The sequence below is a fragment of the Mizuhopecten yessoensis genome, unplaced genomic scaffold, assembly GCF_002113885.1.
Source record: "Mizuhopecten yessoensis strain PY_sf001 unplaced genomic scaffold, ASM211388v2 scaffold4701, whole genome shotgun sequence".
In the NCBI taxonomy this organism is placed as follows: Eukaryota; Metazoa; Mollusca; class Bivalvia; order Pectinida; family Pectinidae; genus Mizuhopecten; species Mizuhopecten yessoensis.
Window position 1 is genome coordinate 333221 of NW_018405678.1, and position 23141 is coordinate 356361.

Genomic DNA, 23141 nt, shown 5'->3' on the forward strand with positions numbered 1-23141 from the left:
GTATAAAAAGTGCATTACCCGTCAAACCAGTTATCATTTGCTCAATATGTGCACAAGGTGACACTCTATACTATATATATATATATAAAACACTTTCACACACATTTTTTTGCCGACATTTTGTATCAGATCAGTTTAATAAGACTGAAATGGAACACATCAAAGATATCATTTCTCTAAGAAAAGTGGAAATAGTAGTAAAATACGACCAATTAAAATATCAAAATATCTAATGCACAATCCCTCCCCCCCTCCTATATCTAATGCACAATCCCTCCCCCAATTAAAGGACGGCCCTGAAAGAAGCAAACATACGACAAACACTAATGCCTACCTTTTAGATATCCAATTAGTGATAATCTCCTGTGTGAAAACAATACTAATTCCAATCTTTTCCATGAAAAAGTTCAATTATCAAGTTTCACATTGTTGTCATAGCACCTGGCAGTGTCGCATTTTGCACGTGTTTTTCTAGTAAAGCGTCTACACGTGTTTCAAAGTATTCATGTGAGTGTGTTTGAATTTCGATATCGGTTGCCGATCAGGGTGTGCGGTGCATTGTATCGCAAGACGTTACCAAGCAAGGAAAAACCTTAAATGTCGGCACTTCCTTAGAAAAACGGTAGAAGGAAGAGATGGGGAAGATCTCAAAACCAGATTGATTTTTTTTTTCTTTAAATCTCAATTGAAAGCTTTTTAACTTGCACTGTCAGCTTTAAGAACATAAAAATATCATTATCACATACACACCTTCTCGCTTCAAAACAGGAGTAATGCAACGGAAACGATACTCTTATTGATATATCTCGTCCCTGAAACAATTTTCAACTTGAAAATTCACTTATGACATTGAAAATGTCTGAACTGGGTAACAACTAGAATAAGACTTGAAAATATAGCTCTAGCTACTACCTTCATCCATTTTTCTTAACTTACATTTTCCCATTAGAAAGCATTATTAGAGTTAAGGAACTCTGATGAAAATTTTCCTTATCATCAAGTCACAATATTGCAAATACTAAGACTAAGTTTGACTTAAGACGAGTTTGAAGTTAACTTTCTATGTTAAGTCTTTCAGAAACTAAGCTTGAGACAATCTTAAACGTTGTTCACATTAGGGAAAGCAATGCTTTCCTTTTTGAGAGGGCAAAGGACTGTATGGTTTGGGCTTTTTTTGACCCCCAAATCCATCAAAATTAAAAATCTGCGATAGAACTGTCAAACGACTGTTTCTTTAATTTTGAATACCTCTCCAGTACTATTATGTAAACATTTATTTGTGTTTTCAATTATGGCTGCCATGGTAACCAGGTCATATTTGCATAAATTATTGAAATTTGATTATTCAGTCGATTTTGGCAGGTTTTCACCTATTTTTTCTCTGAGCTACCATAGAACGCACTCTTGAACAAACTTTTTATTTCTCCTAGAGATGTATTACAGGTGCCTACACATTATCCTTTGATATTAAGTTTGTTAAAGCATGCACTCTATAGTTTCTAGGAGAAAAACTATGCAAAATATCACAATATTCACTGAATATTCAATTTTTTCTAATTTATGCAAATTTGAAGTTGTTACCATGGCAACAATAATTAGAAATATACATAAATATTTTCATTATGGTATTTAGGAAGTATTCGCAATTAAAGAAACAGTCATTTCAAAGTTCATTTAAAGGTTTTGAATTTTGATGCATTTGGGGTCTAAAACAGGCCTAAACCATACATGGTCCTTTCAAATTACAGAATTCTTTAAGTTGAGGAATGTGTGTGAAACTGAAGTGCAATTGTTGTTAAACAACAATGATTGAACATATGAACGAAAGGTTTGATCATGTCTGTCAACAAAATACTAAAACAAAAGCTTATTAGTGTCCAAGAGTGCAGCTGCCCTTTTTAACCTTTACTAAGATTAGTAGGGAGATTAACCCTAAGTCACAGGACTGATCGTAAATATATAGAATTCTACCTCTTGTCAGATTATCAAATATGCATGACACCTGCCCAGTGTTGAATACTGCCACACTTTTTATATAATTGATCTACCAAGTTTCATTGAAATCAAATCAAGTCTTTTAGAGACTAAGGTTGTTTTTTTTACATGGAAACCAATAGCAAATCAGATTGAAGTATGCTAATTAAGTATGCACAGTAAACCAATAACAAATCAGATTGCAGTATGCTAATGAAGTATGCACAGTAAACCAATAACCAATCAGAATGAAGTATGCTAATTAAGTATGCACAGTATCTGTATAGCCTTGAGCTTGGCCCAAGTCTTTAAGTTATATTTGTTAATCTTCAATGTTTCATTAAAACTGAATTATATTTAAGTCAGTTATTGTGTGAATTACTGAACATCTGATTGCTGTATGCTGATTAAATATGCACAAGACCTGCTCGTTAAGAAACTGGCCTTCGTTTTCTATTACCAAAAAAAAGGGATCTTGTGCCTTAATTGGATAATAATCTATGAAGTTCTTGTGTGAAAAAAACAATAACCAATCAGATTTGCAGTATGCTAAATTATGATCAGTGAATTCAACATAGAATGTGGACATTTTTCCGATTATGCATCTAGATTTCTTGTCAGACAAAGTTTCAGTTAAAGTAGACCATATTTAATAAAGACATTTTTAGACCAGAAATTGGATCGTGTTTGCGGAAGACATTGACAGAAACCAACGTCTAATCCTAACATACCCAGTCTTCTACAGGCATATAAAGGCAGATGTACGAAGGCATGTAATGTCATTGTTCTGAGGTCATAATTCTGCTTAATTAAAAACAGCAGATGAGCAAAACAAATAAGTAGAAAGAAATATATTTTTCTGTCACAACATCACATGAGGTTAAGTTTTCAGTGATTTTCTGAAGTTTATATTCTGCAGTCCTAGATCACCGATATCGAGTCATTGGAACCATTACTATTTTTATCTCTGATGTATGTGTCAACATCCTCCGATGTCCTTCCTTTTCTTCCTTCGGAATCTTGTTTCCTTAGGATCGAATCCCTGTTCCTTGCACCCAAACACTGCCCAGGAAGGTGTCTTAGCCATGTAGTCCTCGGCACAGAAAGTCTCTTGACCGTTACTGGACTTGAACGCTTGCACAAGTTTGTGAAACTTCTCGTAATCTATCCATGTCCACCATTCACCGTTCACCTTAAACTTAAAACGGAAATTCCATACGATAAATTTTATTGTAATTTTTGCATTACACTAGAAAATTAAAAAAAAAAAAAAAGTTTTTAATATTTCAATTACTTTCCTCAATTTCCCTTTAAATTCATTGCTTGTGCTCACAGTACCGTATAACAGATTATTTACACAGGCTTGAATTTTCAGGATTTTGACCCAAAATTAGAAAATTATATTTACACAATCTAGACATGTGAATAAACTAAATTTTTGCAGTGTTTCAGCACAGGGATGGAACACTTGGCATATGAAATGTCAAAAATTCAAATGAATACATAGTATTACAGCATATTGAGCAAGTAGGTGTATTTTGTTAAACAAATCCTCAACAAAACTATAAAATGTGCAATATAATCTATTTTCAAATATCTGGTATTAATCTTGACGTAAATAAATCGTTACAACCACATACTCGCCATTTCGTGACAACATAACGGTAATGAAGTATAATATCGCCGCTCAATTTTACGCTTGTCATATCATTCTGAGAATCATATTTTTCGCGATCACATTATTGACTTGCGAAATCGCGAAAATATCATCCCCGCAGAAATATCCCGCTCTACACTAACAAAACTTTATAATGAACAATATTTTACATTACTATAAATTGATCGAAATTTGAATCAAAATACATAATAGAGATTTTTAATGTCTGACGAATACAGATATTGCGAGTTACCTTTTTGTGAGCCATGAGTAGACAGTTTGAGTGTTCGTGTTCCGAGGCAATCTCGTACTCGTCAAGTTCATCCTCAAGAATCTTGACAAACTTGATGACTTCCTCGTGCCAGGGTACATTTTCCATTGTCAGTGTGGAGGCCTTCGACTCACCACAGTAGGTAACACCCTGGAACAACATTTTTGAAAACTTTTTTATCATGGTACACTGATGTGATATGGGGCCAGTGTTGTAAATGTTGTATTTACATTTTTTTCTTTCTATATTTGTACTTGTGACTTGTGTTTACTGCATTAGGTAGTCTTTGTTCCTTGAAGAAATTGGCAGTTCTTAATTTATTTTAGCAGCAAACAACAGTAATTGTCAATCCAACCGAACTAACAAGTCAAAATGTTTCAGTCAGACGACGAGGAAATCTACAAAGTAAGGTGTCTTATACGTATACCCAGCCGTGAAAACATATCTAAAGTGAATACAGCAGGAGAACAAGTCCGAGGCCTACCGTAGCTGAGGTTGCATACGATATTGATGCTTCAAGATTTTTGCAGTGTTATTAATCGTCATTTTTGTTATAAAAGGCTGTGTGATAACAGAATAAATTTGTGACACATTATGCAAGTTTTCCAATTAGAGAGGAAATTATCGGGTCTTTGCAAAGTCATTTCTAGCAAGGCTGGATATGGAGATTATTACAAAATCCCATTAGCATGATAGCATACAGCAAGACAGACTGGTTAAAAACAGGTGTAATGTGCCTTTTTTTACAGTCATAATGTGACATTATCTTCAACATGTTTGAAATAGAAAAAATCCAGAATATCAAGAGCTTTCAAACAATAAGAAAGATGTTTTACTTTTTGCTTATAATACATGCATATAGGGAACACCTTGGATAATGTAGAACAAACCAATTTCTTTTGAAATACATGTATCAAAGCATGCTCAAACCTTAACAAAAGTTAGAGTACTGACCTTGACCTCTATGAAGTCAGGTTTGCCCTTGGAGACAAGCTTAGCATAGTTCTCAATCTCCTCTGTATTCCATGCCTTTACCAGGGTCAGTCGGTACACAGTTCTCTGTCGTTTCTCACCCAGGGCAAGCAGACTTTCCATAAATCTATCCCAGAAGTCCCTGAAGAGTGGTCTGTCAATCTTTTTGAGACTCTCCTTGGTGCTGGCATCCACACTTACATACAACTGGGTGACAGGAGACATGTTCCTGTAACAAAGTTAAAACCCTTCATTAATCTCATGAACAGATCTTGAATCTAAATTACTAGTACCTTTAGGTGAGGCTGACCCAATGATATAGGAACCTGATAGATTATCATTGAGTGTGAACAATGTAATCTGTACTACAGGTTACGGAAGCACACATGTTATTCAGGTGACTCTTAACATTTTTTACAATTTCAGAAGTCAATTAGAATTTTCCAGAATTGTGAAGAGTCAAAACATGTAAAATAAACCTGTCTTTTAAAACCTGAGAGTCTAAGTTCATTCCCAATTTCCGGGGAGTCAAAAACATACTCTTTTGAGTTTATTGAAAGCCCTATAACATTGAAAGTAATAAATGAGCTCAGAAAATGTGTCAAAATTGCCTTTATTTACAAGCCTATTATTGTTCTTTATTTACAAGCCTATTATTGTTCTTTATGTTATAACTCTAACTATCTGATTATCCTAAATTAATATCAAATTGACTTCCTTAAAGATTGAGCCAACAATGGCAGGCGAACAACCTTGAAAAAGTTCAGTCAAATTACCATATAGCGTAAAATGGTACCAATACTTAATTAATACCACGTGCCATGTATTTCACTGCACTGCAAACAGCCTGAATATTGGATTTATCACTAAAGTAAAATAAAGTAAAATAACCATTTGCCGTAAATTGGTACCAAAACATTATTTCAGAACTCCTAAACCTTTTTTTTAAACTACATTGTATGCTATTCTTTTGATAAATTGCAAAATGTTGGTGAGTTTCAGCTTTCAGGCAAATATCACAAGGTGAAATACTTAAATGCTGCATGCATGGCCTGAATATTGGCTGTATCACTGAAGTAGGATTCAACAGTTTTGTGATAAATCACGGGAGACGACCACTTACTTGATAGCATCTGGGAACTGAGCATTTGTTACGAGGAAAGAGGAGATGCCCTTGTCATGCAGCAGGTCCACAAACTTGTTGATCTCCGGGTACATGATTGGTTCGCCGACTAGGGAGAGGGCACAGTGTTGGATGTCATGGCCCTCCTGTAGTCTCGTAGGTAGGACACCAGGTACACCTGATATATTAGATACAGGTAAAATATTTCAACAATCAAAATGCATATGACATTTTACATGCTATGACCCCTTGCAGCCTGTCCTCAGCCTCTAGGGGTCAGCCCATTGTTTTTAAAATCCCAATCCCAACCAGAGACTGATGATAACGATTTATGAGGTAAAGGATCATTGTCATTGTTTATGGGTAATGCACAACACACAATGCTAGAAAACAAATGAAAAGTAATCACAATAAGTCAGCTTAGCCACTCAATTAACCTTAACAGACAGTAGCCAGAGTGTTTTGTACTTTAATTTAACTTTGATAATCTAATGAAGCGATCTCTGGTAGGTCCTCTTCTACCATGGTACTGTCACAGTAAATAGCACAATCTTGGTCGTTTCCCATCCTGACTCCTACCTCAGAATTACAACAATCAGAACAGTTGCCTTTGAACTGTTTGACGTGACTTAGTTCTCAATCCTGACTCTTACTTTAGAATTACAACAATTTGGCTCCGAGATCATGTTTTTTAGTCTAAAATTGTCTCAAGTTTGGACGTGACCAATGAAAAGTGACGTCATATGTGATTGGCTAAGCAAAAACTTAAGTCAAAGATTGTTTCCTGATCCTAGGGTAAGGACAGTTACCTTTGAATTGTTTGATGAGACTTCGATGATTTTGGATGGCCCCCTCTATCACAGTTTCAGCGTCATCCATTTTCCACCTCCACTCTGTCCCCACAGGGTTTGTGTGATGCCTGTGGGGACATAACATATATACTAGTTTAAACGTTTGAAAAGAGAAACAAAAAAGTTAATCATGTTTATCAGAATTGCAGAATATTCCTCATTAAGAGCGGAGTCAGTGCTTTCATTTACCAGTCAACATCCAACATAAGTGTTAAGAAGGACCTAAGGTTTTCTAAGACTCTCTTTATTAGCTCTCACCATCCGCCTCCAGGGAGTCAAACTTTACATTAAAATAGTGTCCCGTTTGCCCCCAGATGCTCAATATCAGATTTTGTTAACATCTCTTTTGTGATTTTAAACGAGTCATACATCAAACTTAAAGTTGACAGTAAAGGATAGACATAAACACAGACAAACAAATACAAAAGCTGTACCATTGCATAAGCTGACTTCGCTTTCTGGGTATGATTAATAAGTTTAAACACACTAATATCTAGGTGAGTCATCGGCCAATCACATCATCATGACATCACCAATACAGGCATAGTGACTTTTCATAATAAACCTTTTTATAAATTTGCAGAACTTCACTAGTGAAGTAATGAAGTATTGAAGTAGTGAAGTGAAGTGAAGTATATATTGATTGGTAAAAAAACAAAGAGTTTGAAAAGGGCTGGTTGACTCACCTCCAGCAGAAAACACACTTATTGGCACAGGCAAGACTGGGTGTGGTTTCCATGCAGCGGTGACTCTCAATGCCATAGAAGGCATGCTTGTAGCACCCTCCTCTTCCTCTCAGCATCGACTGTTCTCAGGCAAAACACAAAGTTATAGTACAATACATGACTTTAACCAGACAGAGCTTTGGACTGTTACCAGGCCACAACACACAGATACTCAGGACTGTTGCCATAAAACAGAGCTTAGGATTGTAACCAGGCAACATCACTCAGATATAACAAGAGTTTATAACTGTAATCAAGGAACAACACATAGATATTAACTTAGCATTGTTACAAGTCCACAACACACAGAATACAGCAGCGCTTAGGAGTGTAACCAGGCAACAACTACAAGATAAAGTAGAGCTGAGGAGTGTAACCAGGCAACAACTACAAAATAAAGTAGTTCTTAGGACTGTAACCAGGCAACAACTACAAGATAAAGTAGTGCTTAGGACTGTAACCAGGCAACAACTACAAGATACAGTAGAGCTTAGGACTGTAACCAGGTAACAACTACAAGATAAAGTAGAGCTTAGGACTGTAACCAGACAACAACTACAAGATAAAGAAGAGTTTAGGACTGTAACCAGGCAACAACTACAAGATAAAGTAGTGCTTAGGACTGTAACCAGGCAACAACTACATGATACAGTAGAGCTTAGGACTGTAACCAGGTAACAACTACAAGATAAAGTAGAGCTTAGGACTGTAACCAGACAACAACTACAAGATAAAGAAGAGTTAAGGACTGTAACCAGGCAACAACTACAAGATAAAGTAGAGCTTAGGACTGTAACCAAGCAATTACTACAAGATAAAGTAGTGCTAAGGACTGTAACCAGACAACAACTACACGATAAAGAAGAGTTTAGGACTGTAACCAGGTAACAACTACAAGATAAAGTAGAGCTTAGGACTGTAACCAGGCAACAACTACAAGATAAAGTAGAGCTTAGGACTGTAACCAAGCAATTACTACAAGATAAAGTAGTGCTAAGGACTGTAACCAGACAACAACTACAAGATAAAGAAGAGTTTAGGACTGTAACCAGGTAACAACTACAAGATAAAGTAGAGCTTAGGACTGTAACCAGGCAATAACTACAAGATAAAGTAAAGCTTAGGACTGTAACCTCGCAACAACACACATATACACAGGGGAACAACACAGTATTGAGTGAGAGCTAATGATAAAACAGCTCAAATGTTGAGAGAGAAATAATGATACCACTTCCCAATTGTTGAGCAAAACCAAAATAAAATGAGCACAATACAGAAAATGGGAACCAGTAAAAATAGATTATTATGTCCCCTTGGTCCAGCAACACCTTATCACACGAGTGAGACCCTGTGATAACAGACGATGTTGTCCCTACCTTGGTCCAGCGACACAACTTGACACCCGAGTGGGACCCGATCAGTCGGTAACCCTGTTTCTCTAGTGCTTTCCTGAGCGCTGGCGTCACCATCTCCTTAGGTTCCGCACTTGCTTTGGCAAGGTCCTCTCTTTTCCTCCGTACCTGGACAAAATATCACAGTTGAAATTTCAATTATTTATCTGGAAATACTTCCACAAATATAATTTTTTTTAAACCTTACATGGTCATAATATTTTGGTAATTATCTGCTTTTGGTAAAAAAAAAACGAATTGAAAACATTACCGTAAAAACACAAATGAGTGTCACAGCAACTTCCTGTCTCAAACTTTACATAAAAAAGTCAGGTTTCTGCTATCACAAACATATACATTAAAACCCTCCTATATTGCCATTATTTGTCTTACAGAAGTCTTGCATTTCAAGAGATTTGGATTTGGATATTTTTTTGTGAAACAAACAGGGTTTCAAATGAAAACGGGCACTATTTATGGACTGAAATGCATCTTTTAAACATTTATGATGGTATGCCACACAGTTCCATTTAAATTTATTCCATGCTGCACAGTAGTGCGTCTTAGAGAATATGTTTGAACAGAAATATATTGCATACCATCAACAAGCCATTCCTATTGGTATGTCTCGCCTGTTTCCCACTTTGACCATCAATGCACATGTCAAGTTTGGTTGGTGTAGCACTTATAGTTTCAGAGAAGCTAGCTTAAACACAAAACACTAATGTTGATCGAGATGCTGACAAAGTCAATGGACCATGAAAGGTAGGCCACATCCAGCATTTGATGCATGGGTTGAGATGTACTACTAATGATGCATCTATGGTCCAAGTTTGGTTGGTCTAGCATTTATACTTTCAGTGAAACTAACTTAAACGTAAAAACTTAATGTTGACGCCGCCTTCGCCAAAAACTAACACCTTAATCTCGCTTCCTCTACTTCGTCGCAGCGAGACAGAAACCTCAGAATCTTCATGGTTCTTTCAACAGCATAGATCTTTGTAAAGTAACCTCTTGAAGCAGCTTTCTTTGTGTCCCTGTAAAATAGCCCAACAGTAGCGAAGACATTTGGAATACCTTTGCTTTTTTCATGTTCTTCATGACTTTTCCCAGGTCCTCCACATCTACAACACCGTTGCTCTTCTGTAGTGACATATCACTGCCGTCCTCATTTGCTTCCTCCTCCTCATCATCATCATCTTCTTCTTCACTTGTTGTCTCATACAGCTCCTGGAATCATTAAGAAGTAGGTACAGATACCTCTAAAACACTGTTGATACCCATATCATTGTATGATGGAGAAAACAGTCTTCAAAGTGATGTCATATTTATTTTAACAGGGAACTACAATTCTAACAAGAGGCCGATGGGCCTTAACGGTCACCTGATATATTTATACAAAGAGTTGATTTTTGTTTTTAACATGAACAGAAATATTATTCAAAGTGACAAAAAACAATAAAACCACCTTATTCAATATCTAGCATGCAGATTTAATACTGAAAAGTATTTGAACTAGCACCTCTGATTCTAAACAAGGAAAATGAAGAAATTTTATTTTAACACACAGACTCCATTGGGCCCCACCCTACAGCCCTTGGGGGTAGGGATGGCTCAACATTTTCAAAGTATCAAACTGTCAACTTAGGGTTATAATTCCAATCAAATTATCAACATGTAATCTTCAAAGTATCATTTGCCATTATAAACCATAACAAATTTTGCCCCCCCCCCCTTCCTTCCCCAGGGGTAAACGTGAGACCCTAGGGTCATAAAGTTCACAATTTTGGTAGAGCACCTAAAAACCCTTCCATCTATGAAGAGAATTTGATTCTACCATATCTGGTCTTGAGAAGAAGATTTTGAAATTTCAGTCAATTCGACCCTTTTTTTGCCCCACCCATCAGCCCCTGGGGGGTCAGTCAGGGCTGATATGTGCATACCATCAAACTGCTATCCAATACTGATAATGCTAACCCAAATTGAATTACTTCCAATGGCAATGAAACAAATGTTGGTCCAAAATGTGATTTCCCTATATAAACTATAGTAAAGTTTCCCCCGTCCCCAGGGTCATGAAATTCACAATTTTGGTAAAGCACCTTAAGACCCTTCCATCTATGAAGAGTAATTGATTCTTCCATATCTGGGTCTTGAGAAGAAGATTTTTGAAATTTCGGTCAATTCAACCCTTTTTGGCCCCACCCATCAGCCCCTGGGGGTCAGTCAGGGCTCATAGGTGCATACTATCAAACTGCTACCTAATACTGATAATGCTAACCCAAATTGAATTACTTCCAATGGAAATTAAACAAATGTTGGTCCAAAATGTGATTTCCCTATATAAACTATAGTAAAGTTTACCCCCTCCCCAGGGGGAAACGTGAGACCCCAGGGTCAAGAAATTCACAATTTCGGTAAAGCACCTTAAGACCCTTCCATCTATGAAGAGTATTTGATTCTACCATATCTGGGTCTTGAGAAGAAGATTTTTGAAATTTCAGTCAATTCAACCCTTTTTGGCCCCACCCATCAGCCCCGGGGGGTCAGTCAGGGCTGATATGTGCATACCATCAAACTGCTATCCAATACTGATAATGCTAACCCAAATTGAATTACTTCCAATGGCAATTAAACAAATGTTGGTCCAAAATGTGATTTCCCTATATAAACTATAGTAAAGTTTCCCCCGTCCCCAGGGTCATGAAATTCACAATTTTGGTAAAGCACCTTAAGACCCTTCCATCTATGAAGAGTAATTGATTCTTCCATATCTGGGTCTTGAGAAGAAGATTTTTGAAATTTCGGTCAATTCAACCCTTTTTGGCCCCACCCATCAGCCCCTGGGGGTGAGTCAGGGCTTATAGGTGCATACTGTCAAACTGCTATCCAATACTGATAATGCAAACCTAAATTGAATTACTTTCAATGGCAATTTAACAAATGTTGGTCCAAAATGTGATTTCCCTATATAAACTATAGTAAAGTTTACCCCCTCCCCAGGGGAAAACGTGAGACCCCAGGGTCAAGAAATTCACAATTTTAGTAAAGCACCTTAAGATCCTTACATCTATGAAGAGTACTTGATTCTACCATATCTGGATCTTGAGAAGAAGATTTTTGAATTTAAGTTAATTTTACCCTTTTTGGCCCCGCCCCTCAGGCCCCTGGGGGCTGGGGACCATATAATTCACAATTTTAGTTGACAGCTTGACATGATAGTTTCCCCCCCCCCATTGTCTATTTTCAGTAAGTGACCTTGACCTTAAAAACTGTTTCCCTATTGCTCATCTACATATCACAGTTTATCACCATGTGACATTTTTAAAAAGGTCATACTTTTGGATTTCAGGATAAGAAAAGTACTCCTTACAGCCTATTTTTAGAAACAGTAACTTTGACCTTAGAATTGTTTTAACCCCTATTGCACATCTATATATATCACAGTGTGGAATGGGATATGGTTATTATGTCAGTATCTAAATATACAATCTTTCTGAAATTTGAAATGGTGATACACCGTGCAATAAGGGTTTATGAAATTTCTGAGGCCAAGGTCAAAGTCACTGTTTCTAAAACTAGGCCAAATGATATACACATATCACAGTGTATCACCGTGTCATATTTCAGAAAGATTTAAAAAGTCTCTCAGATTCTGAGATAATCTGAAGAAACAAAGTGCAGACAGAGGGACCGACACTGTGATTACTATGGGAGTCTAAAAAAGAATTCAGCAAGAAAGTCAGAAAACTTAAGTGTTATTTTGGTCAGATTTAATGCTATAATATTTCTCATTAAAAGCCTGTAAGTTTGAAGTTTTGACCTGAACCCCTGTATTTACAGGTAACATGACTGACCTCGATCGCTCATCACTGCTACAGGCCTCCCCGGAGTCCATGCTATAATATTTCTCATTAAAAGCCTGTAAGTTTTTATTTTTGACCAGAACCCCTGTATTTACAGGTAACATGACTGACCTCTCCACTGCTACAGGCCTCCTCGGAGTCCTTACATTTGCACTTCCCACCACAATTATTAGATCCATCTGAACATTTGTCGTTTTTCTTTTGTTGATCGACTTTCTTGGTAAATGGTAAGTTTTTCAAAGTTTTCATTTTTCTCCAGAATTCTGCTCGCCATGCATCAAAATCAGCTTCTATTCCTGAAAACAAAACAATGTTTGTGTCTTACATAGGTTTACTTCTTTATGATGGTTTTAAGTTCACTGTCAATACCGTTCACAGAACAGATTTCTTGTATGTGGAGGATGTTTAAACTATTACAATTCATTTGTAAATTATTTTTCAAAGAGAGAGTGTTCAATCCTACCTGCATGTTTACTCTCAGCAACGTTCTCATCTCCAACACCTGCATTCACAATCCTGTGTCCAGACAACTGATGTAGTAAACTGTCAACCTTTTTACCAACCTGGGGAAACAAGAAATATGTCAAGAATGCTACTTCAATCAGCAGATATATATATGTAGCCAGGTGTTCAACTACAACATTCAAATCATCGCCCATAGTGCCATTGTTAAGAAATGTATATGCACGTGCAGCACAGACCACCCGTCCATATCCCAGTCACCGCCGTCTCCCTACTTTAATCTGACTTTACCTCACGATGGTAACACACGGAACCATCGAGAGCACGAACCAGTCACTCCTTGCTCTGGATGCTCCTGGTAAGTATTTATGTGTGTAGTTATGAAATAATTTAACTTTAAACATAATAATCATTTGTCATATATTTCATCATTGTATATCCATTATTTTATAGTGTGAGCGATGTATGAGTGATTATGTATGTTTATTTATTCCATAGGTTTATTTGTCCATGACAAAGAATAAATCCATCTTCTCATATAACTGGAATGGCATTTGGAGTCGATTCATTTAGAACCTACACGCTACATATATAATGTATGTATGTAACCTAACTGAACTATGCAGAATGAATTTTTGTTAATTCAACAAAAAACTCATTCTAAATTATAACTTCTACCCAATATGGTACAGGACAACTTAAAACAAAGTGAGCAGGAATTTGGATATACCCTCCAAAGTGGTTAAGTGTGACCTTTGACCTTTTACTCTTGTCTTGTTTACCCAATGACCACCAAAATCTAACTAGGTTAAGAAACTGGATGTAACCAAACTATGGCGTACATCTAAACTAAATCTGTTGAGATTTGCTTGAGATGTCTTGTACACAAGCTTTTGACTTCAAAAGTGGTCAAGCGTGACCTTTGACTGACCCTTTAGCCTTGACTGATGACCACAAATCTCGAATCAGGTGTACAGCTTGATGTTATCGTATCATATGGTGCAAATATGAACTGAATCTGTTGCAGGATTACCAGCTGCTTTGTACAAAAGATTTTTACTATGGACACTGATGCACAGTGATTTCCATATTTACCCCTCCACTATAAGCGGGAGCATAATGTCAGCCCTTTGTATAAAATATAACAGCAAACCACATATCAACAGCATGACTTCAAGCCTTATGGGTCTGTAGAAGTTATTTAAAAGTTTTTTAGAAACAAGTTGAGGTTGTAGAAGGCATTTTTATAGGATCATAACCGTGCATTTTTTTTTTCAGTGGCCAAATATAAAATGTATAACTTAAACCTGCCAAACACTAATTGATATTTTATCATATTTTTAAGCCCCCCCCCCCCCAAACTTATTCACATATTGAATAACTCTAATTAACTAAGATACTTATTAACCCATTTGGTAAGATTATTTTATGGTTTTAATATGTATTAAGGATAAAAAAGGATGAATTGTGAGACATAACTAAGCCAATATATAACAAGGTCACAGTGACCTACTTATCAACCATGTGCTATTCTTTTCGGCCATTTTTAATATTTGCAGCTTTAGTGTAACGTAATACACGAAAATGATGAAGAAACTTAAAAAAAAGATACATATAGTTTTTTCAAAAAGCGTCCATTTGTGATTTTGATCCCCCCACTTTACCTCCTCATATCTCGGGATGATCTCCAAGCTGACCTTAATTTCATGTCATATCAAATTGATGGCATAACCCCAAGGTATGTAAATACAAAAAATGAAACTTATCGGTGATAGCCACCAGAAGGCCCAAATTGGCACCCCTCCTTTCAATTATGATTTTGAAACTTTGATAAATGAGCCCCAAAAAAAGGCCAAAACCATGCAGAGACATTTTGCAAACATTTTGTTGGCATGCATACATATATGGATATTTCTTTTTTCTGTCATTATTTTTCAAGTTGAGCGAAAAAGTCACCAAGTTGAAATTTGATTTTTATTTCTGTTTGACTTTGCTTATTTTCATAGTATTTTTCTTCCTTAAACAATACAATCTATGAAATTGTTTGTGTATAATTCAAAATCGGATTTAATAAACAATGCATCAAAATTATGATTTCAACAATCATTCAACAATGGTTTACACCCAAAACACTCTAAATCTTTCAACACATATCAATGTCTAGATTGTTTTTTTATACTATCACGATAAAGCTTACCACACCAAAGTGTTCCTTGTACAATGAGTTTCCCAGTCCAAAAACAGCGTAATTGAGATCCTTCAGTAATGTTTTTTGTACACGGAAATCTGAGGATGTGTCTTGCAGCCATTTCAGGAACCAAGCACTTCCCTCTGGTGGCTGACCCTCAGTGTAGGTGGAGATAATCACAACAAGATAACAGTCATCTGCCTGGGGAAAAAAAAATCATATAAAAATTAATAAACAGTTTAAAAAATTGTTTGTTCTATTAGTTGATTTTTAAATGTATTCTTGAATAAGGATTACTTTGGAAAAAAGTTAAATGATCAAGATCTGCTTGATTCAGAAAACATTAATGCAGAGATTCAAGTTTCAAACCCTCATGCCATTGTGCAAACTAAATTTACGTATTATTATTACCCAGTATATGAGAGTAAATACATCATTTTTTTTTCAAAAGGCATGAATACAATTTGTGTGGGAATTTATCTCGATTAGAATTGGAAACAAGAAAAATGAAATATGAACGATGCTTTTATAAACCTGTATGAAGTCTTCTTATAACAGGACATCACAGCCGCTACCATTACCAGAAATGCTGATAAATGCAACTTACATTTGACCATCTCAAATATTCTATTTATAGTAACAGTGATCTTAGTAATGTCGCGATGTAAACTTGCACAGGTTATGTTTATGAACAAGTTTTTCAGTTTCATGATAATGGATAAAAAACGTCTGTAAAGTGATGACAGCAAATCCAATTCAATGCAGCAGTGACCTTAATTTGGGCCTCATTATCAATTTAGAACACAAAATCGTACAAAAGAGGATGTTTGTGAACATATACATTTGTATGTGAAGTTTTATGACAGTAAGAAATGAAATCTGCTCAGCAATTGCAGTAGAAGTTATATTACTTGTGGCCTTGGTAGAATACCGACTCCTACAAGCAAATCAATGATGTACATTAGCTGTTATTAACATTTGTCGACCTAATCTAAACATTCTTTTCTTTTGAATGCTTTGATATACATGTTACAAGTCTGTAACTTCAAAAACAAGAATTATTTCAGAAAGATTAAAATTAAAATCTAAAATTATAAGTAAACAGATTTAAAATGATCTTTCGAACAAAAGAGACACGAAAAAAATCATCTTTTGAATATTTACATTAATGACTTAATAAACTTATCAGACATTGCTCAACTGGCGCTGTATGTGAGAGACTTACCTCGTCAGCCAGTGTATCCTCAGGTTCGTAAACTTTCAGGTCCTGTATCTCGGACGTAAAACCCTTACGTTCAGCATCACTGGCTAAAAGTCCAGCAAACGTCTTGAAAAGGAAGAATCATACATATTGTTATTGATGAATTAATTTATAAATAATGAAGTAACACATTTACATTCTTAATTGATGAGTTACTATAGTGGTATTATAGTTCAAATGTATATGAATTTAACCAGATTCCTCCAACATTCTCTTACCATTCTTCATTACATATATATACTTAATTTACTTCACAACAGTAATGAAAAATCTTTTGTTATCTTATATTAATCACTCATGTTAGCCTGGATGGAAGTGTGCATGGGGAAACACGAGTGTGTGAGAAAACGAGTAGCTGGAAAAGTCCAACATGGCTGGGCAGTTGACCCTATACTTTTAATGTAAGACCATCCCTCATTACTTGAGTTTTGCGCCTGCGACGGATCTATCAACGATTTTGTCTAGTTGTATAATGAAAATTTTAATGCTGAAAGTCAGTAAAAAAATATGAATCTGAAGTTTGACCAATCCATTGGGGTGTAAATTTAAAATGGCTCCATTATCAGTTGATATTGTCTTCACATGACCTTCACTGTCACAGAAATATAAAACAAACCAACATTTGAGCCCTCCACATATACACTGTCTGATGTTTTGTTTTAAAACTAAGGCCGGTGAATATCAGGCTTCACAACACTCTTTGTAATTAGCATGTCTGACTTATATGTTTTAACAAAATGTTGTCTGGATTTTCTTTTTAAGTTAAATATTTAATTACGAAGTTCTTCTTCACACGAACATTTTCTTAAGTTCGGTAGTCTTACCTTAGACTTCCCTGTTTGTGTACCAAACAAGACCTTGAGTTTCTTTTGCCTTGCCTGTGTGGTATCAGATGTACTGATAGTGGGTTCAGCTTTGTTAGTCACTGTCTCTGGTGGGGAACTATATCCCTTCTACAACACAAAATAGGTAATACAATGTACAGCCATGTTTCTACTGCCTGGTGGAGGACAATTTCCATTCTACAATACACAATCAGTGATCATGTGTCTACTTTCTGGTGGAACTGGGGGGGACTATATCTCTTCTACAATACACAATGGGTGACATAGTGATGTGTCTACTCTCTGGTGGAGGACTATATCCCTCCTACAACTTGGAGGACTATATCCCTCCTACAACACACCAATAGGTAATTCATAATATAGCCATGTGTCTAAGCTCTGGTGGAGAACTATATCCCTCCTACAACTTGGAGGACTATATCCCTCCTACAACTCGGAGGACTATATCCCTCCTACAACATACCAATAGGTAATTCATAATATAGCCATGGTCTAAGCTCTGGTGGAGAACTATATCCCTCCTACAACTTGGAGGGCTATATCCCTCCTACAACACACCAATAGGTAATATAGCCATGTGTCTAAGCTCTGGTGGAGGACTATATCCCTTCTACAATACACAATAGGTGACATAGTGATGTGGCTACTGTCTGGTGGAACTGGGGGGGGGACTATATCTCTTCTACAATACACAATGGGTGACATAGTGATGTGTCTACTGTCTGGTGGAGGACTATATCCCTTCTACAATACACAATAGGTGACATAGTGATGTGTCTACTGTCTGGTGGAACCAGGAGGACTATATCCCTTCTACAATACACAATGGGTGACATAGTGATGTGTCTACTGTCTGGTGGAACTGGGGGGGACTATATCTCTTCTACGATACACAATAGGTGACATAGCCATGTATCTACTCTCTGGTGGAGGACTATATCCCTTCTACAATACACAATAGGTGACATTATATAAACACAATTACATGCATTAGAGTGTGACAGTACCTAGGGTCACCCCGAGGTTATCACCATCACCTTCGGCTTCGCCTCGGGTAACAGTGATAACCTCGGGTAACAGTGATAACCTCGGGTAACAGTGATAACCTCGGGTAACAGTGATAACCTCGGGTAACAGTGATAACCTTGGGGCGACCCTAGGCACCGTCACACTCAAATGTCAATGTAGTATTTATTTTATCATACCAAAAGGCAATCATCTGTGGGGAGTTCTTACACCAAATCACCATGAAAAAACCAATGGCCCTCGATCTGCACCAGAAATAAAGATACATTAGACCTACTGCATCGTTTCCACATTTCAGAGTATGCCTGTAGTGTTTATCTAGCAGATGGCCTGTTATATAATTACAAGGTAACCAAATCAAAGAAGCCCTTGGAAATCCCACTCATTTCAGCGTTGTCGTATGAATCACCAGAGAGTAATAAACAGTAGCGAAATGGAATGCCTTTGGCCTGCTAGGGCGTTAGGAAGCACCCTTCCATTGACTCATTAATTGTTAAATCGAATGTGACAGTATGAAATGAACAATTTGTCTCGACCAATCAGATTACAGGATTTTCACTAGAGGTATGAAAAAGTGATTTGTCTACTCTGTTGTGGGGAACGATGTCCCTTCTGCAATACACAATACAATGTAGGTGACATAATGATGTGTCTATTCACCAAGCATATACATTTGGATTGAAATTTATTCCTGATTTAATCTACCTTTTTGTGAAATCCTTGCCTTTATAAATATACAATGGTATTGTACTTTTGGGTCCACTCCCTTTCTGACTCCATATACCTTCGGGTTAACTCCCTTTGTGACTAATACACCTTAGGTTTACGTCCCTTTCTGACTCAATACACTCAATACAACTCCCTTCATGACTTATTAAACCTCAGGGTTAACTCCCTCCGGTACTAAATTATATATCTTAGGTTTAGGTCACTTTCTAACTTAATGTAAGTTTAGGTTTCCCACCTTTTCGACTCAATATATTGTTGGGTTAACTCCCTTCATGACTTGACATAAGTTGGGGTTACCTCCCTTTTTGACTTGTTTTCATGTAGTGTCGACGTAGACGTAAGCTGACTTAGTATACCTTTGGGTTAACTCCCTTCCTGCCGATGTGTAGAAGCCAGACTAAACATCCTGTAGCGAGAGCCACAGTCCATACGGGAAGCTGTATGTATTCTGACACAGTGGCTGTTAAAATCTTCTCCAACATCTTTGTCGATCAGTGTAATAAAATGAAACTTTTACTGTTGTCATCTGTTGTCAGACATTCCACTCTGAAAACAACAATGTAGCTACATAGAAGATTTGCCAAATACATAACTTAAAGTAATTTCCTTTTCATCAGTTATATTGAATTTGGTGTGTTCCTTGTCATCCGATAAAAGATCAGTGATTTTTGAACATATACACGCTTTCAATTTAGGTTTACTATATTGGACTGATCATTTTGTTTCCCTAGAACATATATATAACATCGAAATAATTTCCAAAACACTTAATTCTACACTATAATGATATCAAAAAGTCAATCACATTCTAGAAAGCCAATCTCACAATTTGCAAACCAAACTCTACTTTAAGTCAGTGAGGACAAGTATGAATTATATCCAGTTAGTTTACCTGAGAGTCATCAAATACGTGTACTTTCACTTTTTTCATTTTGATGCAATGAGTTTTGAAAATTTGGTATTTGACATACATTTATTGACTCACTGCTTTTCAGAACTTGTTAAGAACAGAGGCAATAAACATTAACAGCAGAATACCAGAAAAATGAGGAATTCTGTGGCAATGAAAAATGGACCTTTCAGACAGGGACACATTTCAAAACCCTTATTATAATTATTTTTTTTATTTTTTTGGGGGGGGGGGGTCTAGTTTCACAGTTGAATTACAGGCTGTTATAAGTGTACCTATATTTGTAGCAACAAAAAGAAAAAATGAGGAGGACCTTCTCAATGACAACAAAAATAAAGCTTAAGTTTCCAAATTCATTTAAGAACAAGCTGTTGTTAATTTTGAGAAGAAAAACAGTGGCAAACCTACACTATCAGAAGCTAGGGCTAGGGGGTGAGCCAAGGATACATTTTCATACAATCAAATATTCCAACAAAGCTTCAATAATGACTTCCCACAGAAAATAAACTAAGTATACCCAAAACTGCATTTTTTTTTTATAAACTATAGTAAATGTAACCCCCTCTGCAAGGGGAAATGGGTGACCAGGGTTAAGGAAATTTGCGATTTTGATAAAGCACCTTTGGTTATAAGCACCTTAGCACCTTTCCATCTATAAACAGTATTTGATTCTAGCATATATAGGTCTGCAGAAGAAGATTGTTGAAATTTGAGCCAAGTTTAGCTCAGGCCCTGGGGCGAGCCTGGGACTAAATTATCATACTGTCAAACTGCAATGATATGATTATGATTGTAACTAAACTTGAATGATTATATGAACTATAGTACATTCTACCTCATTCCAGGGGGGATAGAAGACCCAGTAAAGATGAAATTCCCAATTTTTATAAAGAACCTCATAACTGGGTCTGAATCTGACCCTGTCACTCTGGCCCCTGGGGGTTAGATCCATATAAAACAGAAATTTGGTTTGCCTTTAACCATGGAAACTTACTGCAAAATTTTATTGAAATTGGTTCTGTGGTTTTGGGGAAGTTAAAAATGTGAATTTTGCTTAAATAGACAGATGATGCGTGAAAACGGACAAAAGACAATTGAAACAGGTCCACTGAGTATATTCTAATAACACAAGAACAAATAATCAAAATAATTGACCAATGTACATCAAATAACTGTTTATCTGGCATTATTATTATTATAATGGATTTAACTTATACGACCTACACATCTTTATTGGACATGACTCAAGTACATGGAATTTCTTCTTGTATGGGTAAAGTACAAATTCTCATATCTCTTCTCCTTTTCAGAAATTCTGAACAATGAGTGATTTTTTTTTTTTCAAATACACTGTATAAGATTTATAGGAATTTTAGTAAAATATAGAAAAAATATAGCAATGGCCAAATATTTAGAAAATTATAGGAATATGTAGGAAACAGACACTGCAATTTTGCGCCACTCAAGTTCTGCATTCAAAAGTTACTTTTAGGACAAAATCTACAATATTTTCGACAAATAATTTCTGCTTAGGTCATTATTGACATTGTTCTTGACATGGGTATACAAAGTAACTTTCCGTATTTTTTTTTCATTTTGAGGAAAAGGTATGAGCCCATCACATACTACACTGGCATGAGTCTGTATGAAATACTTTAAAAAATGTTTTTGTTTGAAGCGAAACTGATATAAAGAAATTTAGTTTTATATTATATTCTGTTTTAACAAGTTGCATAATTTTAGGACCATATTTATAAACAGAACTTTAAACTTGTTTCTACATAGTATTACATTAATATTAATACCCGGCCTCTTCTTCCTCGTGGCAAGAAGCTACGTTATCGCAGCTAAGGTGACAGTACGCCAATCGGATCACCAAACCATCATTTTATTAAAACCTTGAAAAATCTGAGGAGGAATTATATCCATTTATGGTTGTATCAAAGAAAAAATATCGATGGGTGTTCTTACAAACGAAATTAGCACCCGGGGCTCACTTGAGATATTTATAGAACGCTCTGAAGTCACCAACCAGTGTCTCCGGTTTTGTCGGGACCCAAATCGGATCATGGCTTGAATTTTGCAGTATATTACGCTTCAAATGAATATTTTGTCAGCATATAAACATTTTATGATGACCTTTAGAATTTATATGACAAAAAGTATTTCTATAGTGTGAATTTATTCCTCTAGTCCAAAACTGAATGCATAGTCGTCGCATGCGCCATTATTTAAAAACGCAATCAAAACACTGACATTTGAGTTTGAATTACGTTTTCTTGTGCTATTTGAACTTAAAAACTAATCATCTGTTGACAAAAAATGGTGCATGGCTATCTATTCTAAGATTACATCATTGTTATAACTGATTTGCTGACACATTTATTGATTTATAAGTATTTTTGCAAAAAGTGATCCGATTTGGGTTCTGCCTCGACAGTATATCGACAAATAAGCGAAACAAACAACAAAACCACAAGAAAGATGTTCGTTGTATGTCTTTCGTACTCTTGCTATTAATTTTCAAATATTTCTTTTACCTCCAGAGAAAGTATTGTTATTCATTGTGGTGTTAGACCTATATTTCCACTGTCTACCGCCTAAAGACAAAAAAATATATCTTCTTTCCTCCCTGCACGTCCACATGCAACTTCCGGTGAAAACATAATATAGAATAAAAACCGTAATTGCAATCCGGATGTTTTCTTCGGTTTTGTTCCAAATGCTATTTCTGTCGAATCGTTTTTCCTTTACCATAGTTATACAGAAATATACAGAAAGTGTATATTTCTGATATTGAAGTAATTAATTATTTGAATAAGGGAGTTATTGATACTTGTGTTATTTTTATTTTTCACCTTCGTTACAAGAACTTATATGACATGGATTG

The 23141-nt window shown here is 36.1% G+C and overlaps 1 protein-coding gene across 1 annotated transcript; it reads right to left on the minus strand.

The window, feature by feature from the left end:
- Positions 1–1557: 1557 nt before the first annotated feature.
- On the minus strand, positions 1558–22914 carry LOC110449607 (S-adenosyl-L-methionine-dependent tRNA 4-demethylwyosine synthase-like). The gene is made up of 15 exons (XM_021496573.1): positions 22792–22914; positions 19698–19887; positions 17566–17694; positions 16706–16807; positions 15490–15681; positions 13294–13393; positions 12942–13126; positions 10042–10194; positions 8950–9093; positions 7535–7653; positions 6807–6916; positions 5998–6175; positions 4857–5103; positions 3885–4052; positions 1558–3172 (listed from the first exon to the last, which is right to left on the minus strand). The coding sequence occupies exons 2-15, from the start codon at positions 19821–19823 to the stop codon at positions 2954–2956; spliced, it is 2172 nt and encodes a 723-aa protein (XP_021352248.1). The 5' UTR covers positions 19824–19887; positions 22792–22914; the 3' UTR covers positions 1558–2953.
- Between the last annotated feature and the right edge of the window lie 227 nt (positions 22915–23141).